At 42.4% G+C, this 18,829-nt stretch overlaps 1 protein-coding gene across 2 annotated transcripts; it reads left to right on the top strand.

Moving 5' to 3' along the window:
- Positions 1–4,172: 4,172 nt before the first annotated feature.
- tekt3 (tektin 3) lies at positions 4,173–14,399 on the top strand. 2 transcript variants are annotated; one of them, XM_079576724.1, is made up of 10 exons: positions 4,173–4,271; positions 6,423–6,562; positions 8,084–8,203; positions 9,557–10,134; positions 11,319–11,402; positions 11,485–11,555; positions 11,932–12,075; positions 12,202–12,424; positions 13,887–14,041; positions 14,118–14,399. In XM_079576724.1, the coding sequence occupies exons 3-10, from the start codon at positions 8,185–8,187 to the stop codon at positions 14,332–14,334; spliced, it is 1,491 nt and encodes a 496-aa protein (XP_079432850.1). In that variant the 5' UTR covers positions 4,173–4,271; positions 6,423–6,562; positions 8,084–8,184; the 3' UTR covers positions 14,335–14,399. The 2 variants fall into 2 exon arrangements, with proteins under 2 accessions (XP_079432850.1, XP_079432849.1); XM_079576723.1 differs by lacking the exons at positions 4,173–4,271; positions 6,423–6,562 and having other exon boundaries at positions 7,951–8,203.
- Positions 14,400–18,829: the final 4,430 nt, after the last annotated feature.

The raw sequence follows: 18,829 nt of genomic DNA, 5'->3' as shown, positions 1-18,829 counted from the left end.
TGCATTTGTCATTATCAAGACTCTATAGTACAATCAAGAGGACTTCAATCACAAAAGGTTGGGAACCACTGATATAGAACATCATGGATAATATAAGAAACAAGATACATTTTATTCTCAATCTCAAATTCGATGAAAATTGTAAAAAAATAAATAAATAAATAAATAAATAAAAGGAACTTCAAGTATCTCTGAATGCTGTGAGAAGAGGTGTACATGTAAGTCTAACAATAGGACACGATTTACGTCTTACGAACCCTCAACATGGTGCAAAGGTCTAGTCCCACTCTGACCTCAGTCCTGCTGATCTCAGCTTCACCCTGCAGGCCTGCACGGGCCGGGGCGCATTCCCAGCTGTTGCAGGACGTCCCATCAGCACCGCTCAGGCCTGGGGTGTTAAACATGGAGCTAAAATCACCTCACGTGGGCCATGCACCTGACACATATGAACATGTTTAAATAGCATCATAATTACAGTGATCACAGTGAAATGAGAGGTCGCATTGGGGTATGATGAGACTGAGAGAGAATTCTTGTAAACATTTCTCATTCAAGTCAAATTCCAAACTATTACTGTATACTATGTATTACTATATACTTCCAAATTATGAAACTATGGCCATAGATTTGTAAGTTTTATTTATTCATTTGTCAAAAGCCAAGATGCCAAGGCCAGAACTGCAGGTATGGGTTTCTCCCAGCCTCCAGTGAACAGTAAGCATCTATCCAGTTAAGGAAGGCAGTGTTCACCCTTTCTGACAACCTGTCGTCAAATCTATCTCAGACAAAAAGTCCAAATACAAAAAAAAACATAGTTTGTGGAATATTGGCCTTTGATACTTCAGATGAACTGAATTCTCGCCTCATGCAGGAGCACGGCTGCTTCTTCTATTGGTCTAAAAGAATTTCAGAATCGTCCGATCAAGAATCTGCCCCTGAAGACAAATTATCTCGCTGTAACCAGCCCATGACAATAGTGTCATTCTACTGCTGCCCATCATTACGGTAAAGAGAACAATTTGCAAGCTTGTGAGGAGCTGTCGGACCAGAAGCCTTTGGCATTTCACAGCGAGAGGGAGGAGTAGAGGTTGGAAAATGTCTCCAAACAAAAATGTCTTAGTTTTCCATCTTCATCTGGCCTTTTGTGCTGCGCCAGAGTGAGCCATTAACGAAGAATTCAGACACAGTATGAATGAGGCAGCAATCAGTACAGTTACAGGCAAAAACGTGATGTTGGCGCAATTTGTCAGTGTTTGCATAGAGACAAAACGGCTCCACACAATATAACTTTCAAGAATCAGAAAGAACTCAGTGTTTTTGTAAAGGCAATAGAGAATATTAGGAAAGGTCAGTTATGGGGCAACCATGGCTCAGATGATAGAGAGGTTCGTCCAATAACTGAGAGCTTGGCGGTTTCAATCCCGACTCCTGCAGGTGCAGATTGTCATTCTGACCATGGACAAGTAGTTGAATGAAGCGTAATGAGTGATGGTGGTGGTCGAAGGGGCCAATTGCTTGGATCGGTCAGTCTACCCCAGAGCAGCTGTGGCTATAGCTTACCACCACTGAGTGAACGAATAATGACTACAGTGTGAACAGCGCTTTGAGAAACTTGTGACACAGGCTTGTAAAGCTTCCATGAAGGTTCTTGAGTCGTCTTCTGTGCTCTGTAGTTGAAGTATCAAACGCCTCTCATCCAAAAGGCTTCATGAGCGCACTAAAGTTCAGTTGAGCCCGCAGCCCAGATAAAGACCATGGGGAGGAGTTTCGCTAGGCTAAGTCCCTCCCCTATATTAACAGCTACTCTCACCTGTAGGTAAACTGTAGGTAAAATCTTTGTAGTTTAAGAGTCTTTGTTGTTCTGAGCCGTAGCGACCTACCTGCCACATGAGTTTCAGTCTGAACAGTCCTAATCTCAGCTGCTAATGACCTGCCAATTGATCTGTCCTGGGCTGAGTTTCAGCCTCACTAGCATGACAGAACCCTGCCGAACGGGCACGAAGAAGATTGTTGTAAGAGGAGGACAAATGAAATTCAACACTTCAACTACAGACGACAGAAGACATCTCAAGAACTTTCATTGAAGATGGACAACTCCTCTACCAATGTAAGCCATTATGCTTTGGACAAATTGCTCTTCATTTCGGACCAGATCCACTCTTTAGGTCCAGGATTTTCCAAAGCGATTCGGAGCATTTTGAGGTATGGACCAAATACAAACCAACTTAACGTCCAGGAGTTTTCCATTGTAGCAAAGCTTAGAGGTTATTTCGTCTGACTCTCATCCAAGAGACCGCTTCAGCTCATGACGTGCGGTTCCACTGGTTTGCACACAGGAGTCGATTCTGCAGACCATTGTCCTTAGCATTTGAAAACCTTTGAGATGAGGAGCAAACGGATGAAAGAGAAGCTCACACTAAAAGAAATCAAAGACTCCATAGATGAATCTTTACAATTGCGACACAGGCTCTCTGACGGTTCTATTTTTGATATTGTTGGTTTCTTTGCTCAGATTATTTATTTAGTAACCTTTGCTGAGTATGAGCGAAAACATCATGGAGTTGCGTTTAACCTACACCAGACTGCACTTGAGGCATTCATGTGATATCATCTTGAATCCTGTTTGCAGCAGCCTGACCTTCAGCGGTGTGCAAACTAATGTAAGGCCCAGGAATGCAGTAACCACAGCTGAGAGCAATGAACACATATGGAATGCAGGCCACACAGCAGCGTACATGAGGGGGGACAGACAGTAACTTAAATGTGGGCTTAAAGATATTTTATGTTGAGTAAAGCATCACGACACATTGATTTGTTGGAGCTTCCACTTTAAATGGTCCGCCTTCCAGTGAAACAGCAAAAACAATGACACCCTGCCCTGTCTATACACACAAAAATGGAAACTACATTCTACAATTTTCCTTGTAAACTAAAAAACAAAGCAAGAATTGGCTGGTGACGGTGACTAGGAGTTGCCAGAAACTGTGGAAACTGGTCCGAATTCAAATAGTAAAAGTGCATTGGCCTTGAGGGGCTGAAGTCACCGGGTCCATCTGGACGTCCAGCATCACTGCAGTTCCAGTTCTTTTTTTCCCCCCCTTAATTCTTAGCACCAGCTGCGTCTACTACAGTCTGCCATCATTTAAGCCGCTGACAGACACCTCTTTGTGTGAAACGACATAAACAGTGGCAATAAAGAAAGTCTGCAGGAAAAGTGGAATGTTTAAATGGAGATTAAATGAGTACAATATCTGAGGAGACGCATGAAGCGGGACATAATGGATTTGGGGAAAAAAGCTGTTTTGTTATTTTTGCACATAGGAGTTCGAGCCATATGAATGTTATTGGAAAATGATTTAATATTGTAAAATCCCAGCCGAGATGAGTGGCAACAAACTCAATGCTTTGGTAGTATATTTTGTCCATACTTCCAGCAACACCCTTCCGTAAAATGCATGGCGGTGATTCACTGTGAAATGATTTGATTCATCCCGCACTGCATTGTCTGAGTCACTGTAAAACCATGTGAGGTCTCGTGGGTTCAAGCTCGTTCCTGAATTTCGGAGATGACAAGTACAAGCTGCAGTTTCCCTAATTTGGGGCGGAGGTCTGTGAGCCGTCCGCACAGCCCGCGTGAATAATGGGGCTCCTGACTCAGCACGGAAACATTACACTGTTCTCTCTCTCTCTCTGTGTAAACGCTCGGCCCAGAATAAACCCGATTCGCGGGCTGCGCTTTCTCTTGAAGACGCAAGAACGAGAACTTAAAGGTGGATGTTTTGAATGACATTTGGAAGGAGCAGTTTGGTGATGCAGTTCTCAACAAGACTGCTCAAGACTGGTGTTTCAAACTCGGCTCCTACCAGTAAATGCTGCCGTTGTGTCTTTGAGAAGAGCAACATAACACCAGAGGTCAACTGGGATCAAATCTATAATCTAGTTCTTTGACATCCAGTTAAGATCAATAAGCAAAAGCAATAGAAACAGCAGCCAAATCCACAGTTTTCCTCTCTTTATCTCATAATCCACCAGTTTTTTGTTTGTTTTTTCATTATCAAGCAACACTGGGAGGATATAAATGTTTGAAATAGTGCTCCACAGTGGCCTAAATGTTTCCCTGTCTAATAATAACCTCTGGGGGCACTCTAGGTACAGACCTAAAGAGAAAATCCCCTCTCACACCTTTCCTGCCACTCTGTTTTGACTGATGGATCGTAAACCCTGTGATGTAGTGAAGTCCAGTCTATCGCAGAAACGCGATCCTCTGCTCGGTAAGTATCAGTTGATGTGATCTCGCCCTGCTTTTCGTTCCTAGATCGGGCTCCCTTTGCCCTGAGCTGCCCTCTCCTCCGCTCGGCTGCACGCTGCTCTCTGGCTCCGCTGGAATGTGATGACCAGAGACGGGACAAAGCTCCGCATTCATGCCCCCCTCGTCCCACTGTGGAAGTCCGAGGGCGGGAGACCAGATCACAGAGAAAAAGGGGAGTCCAGCCGCCGCTCGTCTGTCCTGTCCAACAAGCTCTGCACACACTCCTTGCAACAGCTCATTTTTGTTTGAGTACTTTCCCTTTGTCTTCTGTAAGTTGGGGTTTTATTTCATAGCTGTTGCACCAGATCGTCTTCCTTGTATGCCGTCATTTGCATACTTAGATTAGAAGCCCGCTGGAACGGTGTTTATGAGGGACCGTGACAGGCACAAAGGCACCACTGGGAAGGGAACATGCCCTGGTGTTGATCATGTTTCTGCTGCAAGGAGAGCCTATAGCGCCCTTTGATACCAGCACCAAAGCGGATCATCCCTATATTCAGTGTCTCTCGGAACCATGACAGTGTTAATCTCAAAGTGGGATGAGCAAAATGTATAGTTTGTCCTGTGTAAAGGGCGGCAAAGGAGGAAGAGAGCCAGGTGGAAGATAGGGCCCACACTCCAGCATAGTGGGAATGAACTTTAACACCAACAACAACAAAACCTTTCCTGGGGTAGACGGATGGCATAGAACATTAGCAAATTCAAATCTAATCCACATATGGTCAATAGGCAAAGGCACTGGAGGCAAGGTGGGTGAGGTGTCTTACCTGTGCACATGCGGGAATCAGACCTCCAACGAATCTACCCGCTCACATTACGTTTCATTTTTCACTTCATTTCCCTCTCTCTCTCTCTCTCTTGCAGATGGTTTTATGGTCTATTGTAAAAAGAAAGATCAAAACAAAAACAAAACTCACACACAAAGGGGAGATGGCTGCGTAAGTGGAGATACTGTGCTTAAAGCGGTTCCTGTTGACAGACACTAAATGGTACACAGTCCTCCTGTTGCCTTCCGGTCTGTCTTCCCATATGCTCTCCATCGGAGTTTCCAATAGGGTCCATTTGGCGTCTTAAATTCATAATAGAATCAGGTACTGATGGTGCACTTAAGGCTGCAAAGACTTTCCCCACAACACATCAAACAACAATGCACTGCTCCAGAATGGGGATGAATAGGAGAACGCTCATAGGCTCCCTTAAAAAAGTTACAAAACGGCTTCATAAGAAACGCAAAAAGTATGCATTGATGAACTGGCGAAGTTTGGATGAAAGGACTAGGCTTATATTCAGTATTCAGTATTGGATACATCCTTTGTCCTGCCATGCTTAGATGGTAAGATACACAGAAGGAAGGGTAAGAAGAAACCAAATCATAAAAATACTAAAACATCACAATCCAGAGAAGACACTGACAGTTGATGCAATTTTGTTGATTGAATTGTTTGTTTTGTTGCTGTGTCCAGGTGTGGTCACCCTCCTCAGTGATCCACATCCACAATTCATGAGAGGAAACTTAGTCCATCTATTTCAACAGTCTGTGCGCCTGTGCTGAGAGATGTGCATCAGAGGCGCACGTGGATCCATTTAAAATCATAGTTCATCTATTAAGAGAAAGTGGAGTGAGAATGGATTTAAAAGGAGCTTGTGTAAAGTGGTCTTGTGAATGTGCTTCATGGTGTCCAAATGTGGATGTGGATGTTACAGCTACATAAATGAATGATGTAAATCGATGGATGCTATAAATGGAGATTATGAAATTGCTAGGAAATTGAATTGCACAACAGAGCCTTTAAAAAAATACATTACTATACTTTTACAGGTTTATTTCAGATTTTGGAGCAAAGACTGAAACAAAAATACAACTCCCATCGCCAAGGGATCAGTAATGAACAGGCTATTGCTGCACCATTTACTACTTGATTGACGATGCATGTGTGGAGTTCAGGAACATAATACTTGACCTTTGTGTTAATTTCCCAATGTTTTACCTCGAATAAACTTTGCCTTCGGCTGTCACACTGCTGTCATGTTTACAACTAGCTAGTCCTCTCCGTAATACATCATTGCCTAATTCACATTGCTTTTTCCATTACTGTTTCTGGCCTGAGTGCAGCCTAAGTGGACTGGACGACGTGCTTGCTCCCTCAGACATCTCCACTATGCAGAAACTCACAACACACTCTTGTGGGCCACAGTACAGCAGTGTGGCCTTGGACACTGGGAGCATGATTGTGTTTAGAAAGCCTATACAAGGTGCTGGGTTTTCATACTTTTTGGGGTATTTATATCAGCTGAGGTCAGGCGGTCAAATAGGTTGGTCTTGGGGCTTAAGAGACACTCAAGACATAAGAAGTGGAGCTATACACAACTTAGTAGCAGGCTGTAGCTGCAACACTGAAGTCACTTCTAATGCCTGCCACGGTTCAACTTAGCTTAGGTGACTAGGTTTCAGGGTAAGATACTTAAGCTAGCACCTGCAATTGCATCTCATCAGAAATGGATATCTGTGACCTGGTAACCGTTTAACTTTTGGAATTCACCATTACTCTAAGAGGGCTGTTTTTTATTGAAAGTTAGCACAATCTTATACATGCCTTTCAGTCATGTGACTTATGTTGTTTTGGTGGCCATTTTGAATACCAAAGTAGAATTATGCAGTACTACAACATGCAACAATATCTCTTCTCAAGATATAAATGAAAGACAACTTGACAGTGGCATTTTTATGTACTCGTAATCATTGCTCAAGAAGATAACAGTTTGAACACGGCCCCAGAGACGCATGTTTATGTGAAGAAACCAGTGAGTCAGTGTTTAAGCTGCTCAAGATGCTAGCATGCTACCGGCTAGCATTTCACTTCAACACAATGAGCCTCTCCAAGAGAAAGCCCTGAACCACACTCCAAACATCTAGCCTTGGACACATGTGACAGAGGTCAGACCTGAGCTGTTACTGTAGTATTTCCTCAGTGTTCATAGATGTGAGCCACAAATGTTTATCGTGTTGTAGCCATTGACAGATGATTGGATCAACTGTCAATGGCTGACCGTTGCTAACCGGTAGCATGCTAACATCTTGAGTAGCTTGAACACTGACTGACAAATTGAGGCTCTCTTGACATGACAAACTGTAGAAATCGCAGAGAAAGGTTTTCTGTTTTCCTCTTTGATGTGTTAATTTAGTTTGAGGAGTGAAGCAGATCTTTAGTAAATCCTGCTGTAGCTTGACAGACGTGCGCTCTCTGGGGCTGTGTTTTAACTGTTATCTTCTCGAGCAATGATTACGAGCACATTAAAATAACACTGTCAATCAATTGTCTTTCATTTTCATCCTGAGTAGAGATATTGTTGCATGTTGTAGTACTGCAAAATTCTACTTCGGTATTCAAAATGGTGGCCGGAACTATGCGTGATGTCATTGGAAACGCATGTATTGGCATGCTACCACTATCTGAAACAAACATTTTATTTTTCTTAAATTTGAAGAAGCAGCATCTCTGTATTGAGATGTATAATTCATTGGTCTCTGCTCCCGTGTCTTCCCATGGCACGCTGCTTCTCTTTTGTTCATGTGCAAAAAAACCTGATGTTCCCTGTACTTTTCTCACATGTACTGTACGTACTACACAGAGCTGGGGAAGGGCTGGAGACAGCACCCAAACATGTCAGTCTTGGTTTGATGCAGTTCCATATTGTAACAAAATGCAAAAGTGCAAACAGAACGCAGTCTCATACTGTAGAGCGGATATGATGCCTGTCTTATTTGTTTACCAGCTGAGACCCCCTGGTGAGAGCTCCTCTGGGCTTTGTAGTGGAAACCGAGCTATCGTCTGTCCGGCTCGGCCCCTTCAGGAGAGAGAGAGAGAGGAGCGTAAATGATCCTGCGCTCCAAAGGTAGGTAACACTACACAGATTATTATTCTGTCCTACAGAGGTTTGTGAGGACTCTTCCTGTGCCATGAATCTTTAAACAGCTCACTGTAATCCATACAGACAGGCAGACAGGAGCAGAGAATGAGCCTGGGCTATTTGATGCTATACACATAGACCGACTCAAATCTATGGCCCCAAAGACAAGGCTCAGATTGCTGTCCCGCAAATAGAAATCCAACCAAGATACTTTCATTATTGGGAACTTGGGAAGCAAGCTAATTTTTGTCCCTTTGTCGCAAATAAGTCATTGGAGAGACAAACAGAGGTAAACAACCTCTGTTTGTCATGGAAAGGAAGGATTTTGCCAAAATGTGCCTCGCAGGCAAATGTTCCAACACTATGATATAGATTGACATGTTGTCCCTGAATTTGAACATTTACACTCAAGTAAAAGTCTATACATAAACAAGCTAACTCACCTTGCCCACATTAATTTTGTAAATCGGACACAGAGACCAACTGTAGCCAATAGCAACTGCTTCTGTGTCAACAACAGAAATCTTGGACAGGCTCCTGTAGCCTAGCACTGTGCCACAATTGGCTCAGTCACTGAATGCTTAAGTAACTTGTCCATTATTCATGCCAGTTCACCTTTAGAGAGGTCTTGAGCTCATTTTCAGGTAAGCACTGACCACAGGCTGACAGCGCACAGCAGAACCTCAACCAGTTTTTGGTAAGTTATAATAATGAATGTTTTGTTCATGATGGCTTTAAACTATTTCGTGTGTTTACCATAATGTACTCTGCTATGCACTAAATTTGTGTCACAAACTCTGCTGAAGTTTAATAATACATATCATGTATAAAATGTGGCCAGCATATGACCATACACCAACCTTTTCATGTGATTTATATTTATTGGATTTGTTTCATTTTTATGGTAACATTTTGACAACCAGAGCTGGTATTTTTTCTAAATTATTAGAAACAACATTTTTTGTTATTTTTTATTTAGAGCAGCTAAAGCATCCAGACGTAACCTGTTAGTCGAGCATTTGGCCATTATCCAAAGGTGAACAGTTCGATCTTAATTTCATTCAGCACCGCCGTGTTCTTGAGAAAACAGTTCAACCATCGTGATATTGTGTGCATGTGAGTGATTGAAGAGATTGTTGGCCCAGATTGCAGCCACACTTCCATCAGTCAGCCTCAGAGCAGGCAAAAGTTACAACCTGTAACCGAATCAATGAAAAATCCAATGCAAAAAATATCTTCTTTCTTTTAAATGCATTAGAAATGTTGCAACTTTTATGATCATTTACTTTTTTGTTTACTACATTCATTTTGAAACCAGCAAACCACAAACTCTCTAAGGGACAGTTATGGAGCTGATGGGATCCACCCTGACTGCCACATATGCCCGTCCAAAAACCAGCCACTTCCTCCCGGCCATCTCCACCATGGCTGCCAGTTACCGCGGCACCCAGCCCGCTTTGGCCACGAACCCCAGCGCCAACCAGTGGAGGACCAGCAGCTACTACAAGAGCAACGGCGCCATTCCATCACCGATATCCATCCAACGGGACAACCTCGACCTGGTGCGGGCCAAAACCATGTTCTACCCGTCCAACAGAACTGCTCTGTCCACTCGATACACCCCTGAAGACTGGTACAAGTCCAACCAGAGCAACTACAGGGTGTCGGAGTCCTCACGGAACAGCGCGGAAAGGCTCAGGAGAGACACCATTCGCTTAATGCAGGACAAGGATCAGCTGACCAGGAGGACGCAAGAGACCACGAGCAAGAATTTGGGAGAACGTGTCACTGATATCGTCTTTTGGAAATCGGAGCTGATCCATGAGATCGATAACATGGTGACGGAGATAGCAGCGCTCAGTGAGGTCAAGAGGCGGCTGGAGAGAGCGCTGGCCGAGACGGAGGGGCCTCTTCAGGTAAACGGTCAATGAGTGCGTCGGGATTGCATCGTCAAAACTGTTATGACTTCTGGGATCAGTGGCGTATTACAAAAAAACGAATAACAGGGCCATTCATTACTTCTTCTTCTGGTTTATATGAATCTGTACATTGCTGCCTGTTGCCAACGAACATGGCTGTTTGTCTATTATGTTCAGTTTCAAACAGCAATTCCCAATCTTTATAGCAGTGGTTCTAGAATTGCGGGGTCAGTGGTCATCAAAGCCTTCTCCAGTTTGGCCTTTGGTCAAAAGATTGAGGCTTGAGATGAGACCTGATTTACACCAATAGGTTAGTGATGCATCCAGTAGTCTTGTTAGAGAACTGGTTTAGTGTGTAAAAGTTCAGTGTAGTCCTGGAAGTCCCTGTGGTACTGTGGTACTCAGAAAGCCAAAAATGTATCAGATTGTACTTTGGATGAGAAGTTCAAAAAGTCCTGATTTTATGTTAATGCTGTATCAACACAAAAGAGATTATGTCTAGGGATAATTTAGCCATGCATTTTTATTAGTATTATACCAGTTCCAGCTAAATTGTTCTAGGGTTATCGGTGGAATGGATAAAATAGCAAGTAATATAGTATTTTTAGGGAAATGTAAAGCATCCATATACAGGAATGTAGTGATTTTCTACTACTACGGTAGGGTCTTGTAGACTTCGAAATCCCTTTGAAACTAAACCGTTCCAAACCCAAACAAATGAAGGTATGAGAATTCACTACTTGAAAGGCTTTGCTATTGAAATCCAAAACGAAAGGCAGGATCCTGGACAGACAATTCCACACCTGACCTTGTTTGTTCATACATGTCGCCCAACAAAGACAGAACATAACTATCCCGTATCATGTTGCCACTCTCAAGCGAAGATGTTTTGACTACGGAATCGCTTGTAGCAACAGTGTCGCTCCATACCTACACGTCACCGGGACACCTCTCGAAAGCAGCAGCAACTATTGAAGCTGTCAGCCCATTTGAACTAATGGTCTAACGCACCACGACACCGCGCCAATGCTAGATCGGGTAGCCGTAAGGGTTTCTCAAGGCGCGGTAACCAGACCTTTGCAGATGATACCAAGCCACTGATACATAATGCATGACATTGAAACAAACTCTTAACTGTCTTTCATCTTGTCTTGTTTGAGTCACGATCACTTTGTCAATAGGTGTCTCAAGAGTGTTTGTACCACAGAGAGAAGCGGATGTCCATTGATCTAGTACATGACCACGTGGAGAAAGACCTAATTAGGGTAATGTCCGAGCACTATGACTAGATACGGATCTTTGCGCCATATCCAAACGTGCATAAATTATTCACGTTTGGGTCGACAGGAAGTGGAGGTGATCAAATCCTGCCAGGAGAGGATGAGGAGGCATCTGGAGAGGGCTGTTGCACAGTTAGCGTGAGTATGGCAAAGTATTGAAGCGAAATCTACACGATAAACAATTGAAAGAAGGACGATCCAAAAGAATAAATGAAGTGACACAGACATACAGTATTCGATTGCTTTAAAGTGAATATGATCTGTATAAAATATGTTTCAAGGATAGTGGAATTGAAGAGATTTATTGTACTCCAGGCCAAGGTTGCATCAAGATGTGAAAATGGGTCAGCTAAAACTGATGTGTTAGTTAAGGTCTTTGACTACACGACAAATAATGACTATGGAAGCCATGGGAAACACAGCTTAACTGCTTAACAGATTTGTCAAACATTAATATTCAAGATGATTTTACTCTTTTTTTGTTGGTTGCTTACATTTTTGTACGTGCATCTAGATCAAACCGTGCAGCACAACATGAACTGGAGAGGGACATGAGCGACAAATTAACCGCTCAAAGGATCGATGACCGGTGTCACCACCTGAGGAACACGTCCAACGGGATCGGCTACTACAGAGGCATCGAGAGACTGGACCCATCGTGAGTACACACTTCAAAGCCCAGCCATGGTTTAGCATCAAGTTAAAGGTTTGGTGGAAAGATGCAGGAATATGCGAGAGAAGCACATAAATGTATCGAAAATGATGTTTCTGTGTCCTCGGACAGACTCTCTCTTCCCGACACCTGGTCCAAATTCACAGACGACAACATACTGCACTCCCAAAGCGAACGCGCCGCTTCCCACAAACTGCGTGACGAGATCGAGATCCTGCTCAACACGACCTCCAACGAGATGTGGAACCAATTCAACAACGCCAACGTGTCTTTCACCAACCGCATCTCCGAGACTGCAGACGCCAAAAACAGTCTGCAGACCCACCTGGCCAAGGTGGGACGCTGTATATGGACAATTCAATGGTTTCTTGAATATATTTTGTATGTTTTAATCAAAGCAGCAGAATACTACATTTAACCCCTCTTTACATTTGCAAAGTTGGTCAGAGTTGTCATGGACTTCTAGAGTGGAGTTTGCATCAACCCAGAACAGGCACAACAGGTTTATCCTCCAACTAGTTGCTCCTGACCATGACCTGAACTTTCTCCTTTGTGTTGTTGTAAAGTGCTATACAAAAAATGTTGATTGATTGACTGGTTGGTTTGAAACTCAGAACAAATTTTACTTGCAGGTACAGCACACTGTAGAGAAATGGCCTTTCTGCATTCGATCCCCTTTTCACTTAATGCTGTTAAGGTCATCTCAGGGGGAAATGAGGGGAAATTTCATTACAAAGGGACCATTGATTTGATACTGAGTCAGAATCTTGGTTGGTAACATCGAGCAAGTGGATGTGATGGCTGTTGATGAGTGAAACCTGAGGTGATACAAACTCTAACCACAGGGGGTTGAAACACATTATCATGTTTTGTGGCTATGGCAATGGATTGATTCATTAAGCTATAATGAGCTTGATAGCACAGATCATTTACTCTTGAACTAGTCCATATCTTAGCTGAGTTTCTAATCCTTATCTTAAGACTAAGCATAATTAATAGCCATATCATTCTTGCACGCCCTAATGTTATCCAGGCTCCGATTTTGCTTTGCATCTCAGCAGAGTCTTCCACAGCAGGGAGATCACATGCTGTTCTGTAAAAAGGCAGAATCCCTCTCCTCTTGCATCAGTGGGTAACTCGATTTTCCACTTATTAGACGATCATGTGCTTGTGCCATTCTCTTTTCCTCTGTGAGCTGAAAACAAAACCAACATAAACCTGATGTGGGTCTAAAGAAAAGGGGGGAAAAAAGTACTTACTGAAAGAAGAAAGCCATAGCCATAAACTTACTAAAAATGACTAACATGTGGTTCCACTATGGCTTCGGTTGTCACACCAGTCGTAATGGGATGCACACAGCCTTAAATAACCCTCGTCTCTGAAGAGCAGCTATTTCCCAAATTCAATTACGTCAAATGTGTTCAGACACAGTGGGTCACTGTTAAGAGACATGTCTCAATGATTTATTATGGCTTCGGTTAGTAATGCTCTCTGTCACTGGGCTTTGAAAAAAATTTGGTATGTTATGAATTTTTATTCAATTTCCAAGTTACATACTGCTGCAATAAAAAGCTGGTCAGTTTTCTGGTCTGGTTTGGAGCCTCGCCAGTCAATATGACATTATTGATTATTAAATAAATTGTTTTCTGTTCAGAAAGACAAAGGCTAATGACTCTATCAAAACAGCATCATGACTATTTTAATGTCAGAATCCTATAATAATTTGGGATTCATAACCAAATTTCATTTAAACTAATGGTATATGTATATTTGTTGTATATCCATTCGCAATGTAGACTCTCCAGGAGATCTTCCAGACTGAGATGCTCATTGAGAGTCTGAAGAAGGCCCTCCGAGACAAAGAATGTCCGCTCAAAGTGGCTCAAACCCGAATGGAGGAACGTATACGGCGCCCCAATGTTGAGCTTTGCCGGGACAACCCACACCATCGGTAACTGTCAACCCTTTCATAAACTTATAGCTATGTTGTCTGTATCAACATCTTTGTAACTGTGTTTTTGTTTTAGACTGGTGAGTGAAGTTAAAGAAATTGAGGACACCATATACAAGCTGCAGGAGAGGTTGATGGAGGCGGAGAACACGCTGCAGAATCTGGTGAAGACTAAGGTAACGCTGGAACACGACCTGTCCGTCAAAGCCAACTCTCTGTTCCTGGATCAAGAGAAGTGCATGAGCATCCGCAAGAGCTTCCCCAGCATGCCCCGCCTGGTCGGATACACATAACCCACACCACAGTTTTACTAGATTAATAAATTCGTTTGCAGTGATTTGCGTTGTGTGGTTGAAGAATAAAGAGTTACAAAAATGTGGTGTTTGTATTGTCGTACAAATTATATAACACAAACCATAACCATAACAAACCAACATGGACTTTAGATAAGTTTACCAACATATCCACACACACATAGAGACATCGGTGAAATAGGGTTAATACAAACATTTTTTATCTCAGTTTATGAGCAGTTGCCAGGAGCTGCCTCCTTATGTTTTCACATGACTGTGCTCAGCGACTGTAAGGGTTCACTGAACATGTTGGTAACCTGCTACATGAAGCCTTTAAAGCTTACCGGCATTGTTAGGGTTTGTTTAATTGAGCAGAACTGACGCATCTGGTATATGTTGCTTAATGTTGCCTGACATTGCTATGCCAAGAGTCAATTCATTTTTACATAAGCAGCACTGAATCTACTGTATATTGCACCACGAGGCTACAAAATATTGGATTTGCTTTGAAATGGCAGAAATGGTAGAAAAAGCCTTGATAGTGGTTTACTCTGTTGATAGCATACTTCCTGCCATGCCAATTCCACTGCCATGTACACAAAACAGTCTCCCTTTAAAATTCACTTTGTGTGTCACTGGTTTCTATTTTCTTCATGGCCACACAGTACATTAGCACTTCTTGGACACTCCCCAACCCTCCACTCCCATTGCAACCTTTGCCTTTTCTCAGGAATGTAAACTCCACAGCAGCTATTCATGCCTCGAGTCGTATTGATCACCATTATCACATGCGTTCAAGATAAACTACTTGTGTGCCAGTTCCTTCATGGCAACATACTATAAAAAGAGCCAGTGTCCAGAGAGGCAGGGGTGGCTGTAAAGATAAAGAACTCAGCGGCTGAGTGTCTAACTTGCACTTTGATTTAGTGTAATGTTTTACAGCGGCATTGTCAGGCCGGTCCCATACTGTGCAAATAGCCTTGTGTTTGACTACGGCCTCAATGGTTCTCAAATGCTGGGGCAGGGACTACTAACAGTACATGCTTGTTCTAGTGGTGTTGATTCTTTAGTGGTTTGTGTCATTGTTTAAGAGTTTTATTCCTTTCTACTTAGGACTTGTGGTTCTCTCAAAACATATTTGACCTCTCAAGTAGATCAAGATCAAATCTAATTTAAACAGGGTCTAAATGGACCTAAATTGGGGGGAAAAAATGCACTTCTAAAAAACTAAATTATCTCTGATACAAATGAATACAGTCCACATTTGCAGATGATCGGACCACCTGAAGAAGCCTACTTCTTGTTTAATCCAGCTTTTATTTCACACACGTTTGAATAATCCTGTTCAATTTTGTTCATTTCGTCTACTACAAAAAGCCCTCTGATCTGTATCTCCTGGATTGTTTTGTGTAATAGATAAAATCCTGAAAGGTCTGTTTCTTATGCCATCAAATAGTTGCCCTGTTGTTGGCAAAATGGTAGCTTTTACCTCATTTTCACCATAGCCAATTATCCTTGTTACCAGCAGATGTTTTCAGGTAACACATAAGATACTACATGAAACATCCATGTGGCAATATGCACAATATGTCCAATTTACATTTGGTTTTAAATCTAGTTTAGTCCTAAAAGCAGAACTAAGTAACTCATGCCCCTAGAGGCCATAAGCGCCACTGCAGGTGTCGTAGCATGTTGTGTTTTTTCTTGCTCATTAATTGTCCGTGAGAGTAAATACTACGCTGAGAGAAAAGACAAAGGGAGAGAGGGATATTGTACACCCAATTATACAATGGAGATATTATTTTTCACTCAAACTTGGCTGTCAACACTGCTGTAGTAGCGTTAGCATGCAGTTAGCTTTGCCCGTTAGCCTGTTAGCTTCTTCTTCGGGATTCCATTACTGTGTATTGGTGGTTTGGACCCGGTGCAGGCAAAGTTGCAACTGTGTTTTTTTGTGCCAGAGACACCAGGGGGAGATGAAAGACCCCCCCAATCATCCCATTAACACTTGTATTCCTCAGAGGGACTACGAAAAGGATTTATTAAGTTATACAAGTTAGTTAGCTCTGCTTTAATTCAAAACTTTACAACCACATTCGGTCACATTGGGTCACTTTAAACAGTTTCCTTTGACCTGTGTTTGTCCAAATTTGGCAGAAAACACTTCTCGAATCAAAAATATGGGAAACTCTATTCTGCAGCATGAGACATTTGCGTGGGGTCTTCTTTGATGCTTCTTTGATGCCTCCATGTCTGTGTGTATAGTTCCTGTCCAACATTAGCACCCCCTACACCGGTGGATTCCTAAGTCCTAGCATCGCAAAGAATGGCCCCCTGTTGTCAAGTGAACATCAAAGATCCCTCGCGCCCTTGTCACTTCGTAATTAAAGTTACTGACGGAGAGACCGGGATTGGTTCGGGTTTCTGCCCTCCAAGCTACTCCCTATCCACAAGTCCCTAAAGTTCCTTACAGAAGCAGATCAAGCAAATTAATTCTCTAATCTCGTAAAGATTACAATTTCTTTTTGAGAGAGACTTTAGTATCTTTGGTCCATATTTAAAGTAGTACCAAACCCATTATAGACACTTCTACACACCATTTCATCCATTAGACTTTTCCTTTCATGCGAACACTGTCTAAATTCTCTAATCTATTTGCTCCTAGCAGTGTTTTTTCACACCTCGCCTAACTTTCTCACACTACTACATAATTAAATTGACCTGAAAAGCCGTTTTGTCCGAGGCTGGGCTTTCTGCCGGTGACACAAATAGCCCCCAAAGTGAGTATATTTGACCCGCCGTCCCGCCCACCGCGTTGAGGGAATCTACTCCAGCATTCCTCCCACTCCACACATTTTGTCAGTTTATTTTTTACCCGGCGCTCTTGTTTTAGATGCCCTGTGCCCCCTGTTATTTTATGGCACCCACATACTAAACATGCCGGGGCTAAAGAGCCGAACGCAGATCACTTGCGCTGTCCTACGAGTCGTCGCCGTGGGAGGGAGAGGCTGGCACTCGCACAGTTGAAATTACACACTTTGACGTGGACCGTGTGCCAAGATAACAGTATAGCTAAACATTCAGGGGGTATATTTGGAGATGCATCACGGGGCTGACGCGGAGGCACGAGAAATTACAAGAGCTCAAAGTGGGGGTCGCGGGGGGCATGCAGCAGAAGGTCACGGGTTCAATAGTGTGTTATTTACTACTACTAAGATTGTTAGATGTATTAGACAGCAAATTGTTTAAAGCGTGATTTTTGCGTAATGGCCAGAAATGAGTCACAATAGTCAAAACTGCTTCTTAAAGGGACAGGCGACCGTTTTTCCATTCTGTGATATGTTCTCGCCTGAGCTTAGACGAGTTGATGTGACACCTGTCTGGTCTTTGTGCATGCCTGTGGAACAGCGTGGTATCTTCCAACTTCACCCCTCTTTGGAGCTGTAGGAATATGCTGGGAGAGGTCAAATGTTAACAACATCTTTAGTCGTTTTGCGTGACTGAGGGTACGCACAAAGACCAGACAGGTACGCATCAACTCGTCTAAGCTCAGGTAAGAACATATTTCAGTATGTAAAAACAGTGGTCTGTTCCTTTAACCTCGTAACCTCTGCCTGAACAGAGCACATTTTCTCCAGTTTGGCTTTACCCAAATCTAAAAGCTTCTTGGAAAAAGTGCCATAATAGCGACAAAAACGAGGATGAACGCGCACTAAAAAGTGACAAAAAAATTATCTATAAAGAAAAAAAAAAGTGCAACAAAAAATGCCACAAAATAACAACAAAAAAACTGACAAAAACGAGACAAAAAAGCGATGGAAGTGCAGCAAAAAAGTGACAAAAATTCAACCAAAAAGGGGCAAAAACATAACAAATAAGTGACGAAAGTGCAACAAATACGTCACAAAAAATGGCACAAAGGAGCAACGAAGCAGGGACAAAAACGGGACTATAAACACTCAACAAAAAGGGCAATAACACAAAAAATAAGTGACAATAAAGAGATGAAAGTGCAACAAATACGTCACAAAAAATGGCACAAAGGAGCAACAAAACAGGGACAAAAACGGGACTATAAACACTCAACAAAAAAGTGCAATAACACAAAAAATAAGTGACAATAAAATAATGAAAGTGAAACAAAAAGTCACAAAAAATGCCACAAAAGAGCAACAAAACCACAAGAATAAAGTGACAAAAGGATGATGAAAGTGCAGCAAAAAAAGTGACAAAAACTCAACAAAAAAGCAAAAACACAAGAAAAAAGTGACAATAAAGTGATGAAAGTGCAATAAAAAAGTCACAAACAATGCCACAAAAGAGCAACAAAAAAGCGACAAAAAATGTGACAAAAAAGCGATGAAAGTGCAGTAAAAAAGTGACAAACACTAAACAAAAAATGGGCAAAAATTTGATGAAAATGCATGAAACGTTTTTTGAAGGTTTTTCTCATTTATTAGCTTTCAAATGAGGCATTACTCTCTGAGGCAGTGAT

Source organism: Gobius niger (genome assembly GCF_951799975.1).
Source record: "Gobius niger genome assembly, chromosome: 19".
NCBI classification, from domain to species: Eukaryota; Metazoa; Chordata; class Actinopteri; order Gobiiformes; family Gobiidae; genus Gobius; species Gobius niger.
The sequence above is the reverse complement of the archived record's forward strand: the minus strand, read 5'-3'. Positions and strand labels throughout refer to the sequence as shown.

Bases quoted from the DNA above. Each gene is read 5' to 3' on its own strand.
- tekt3 (XM_079576724.1), top strand. The intron at 10,135-11,318 runs GTAAACGGTCAA...CTTTGTCAATAG, and splicing joins AGACGGAGGGGCCTCTTCAG to GTGTCTCAAGAGTGTTTGTA. The intron at 12,425-13,886 runs GTGGGACGCTGT...TTCGCAATGTAG, and splicing joins TGCAGACCCACCTGGCCAAG to ACTCTCCAGGAGATCTTCCA.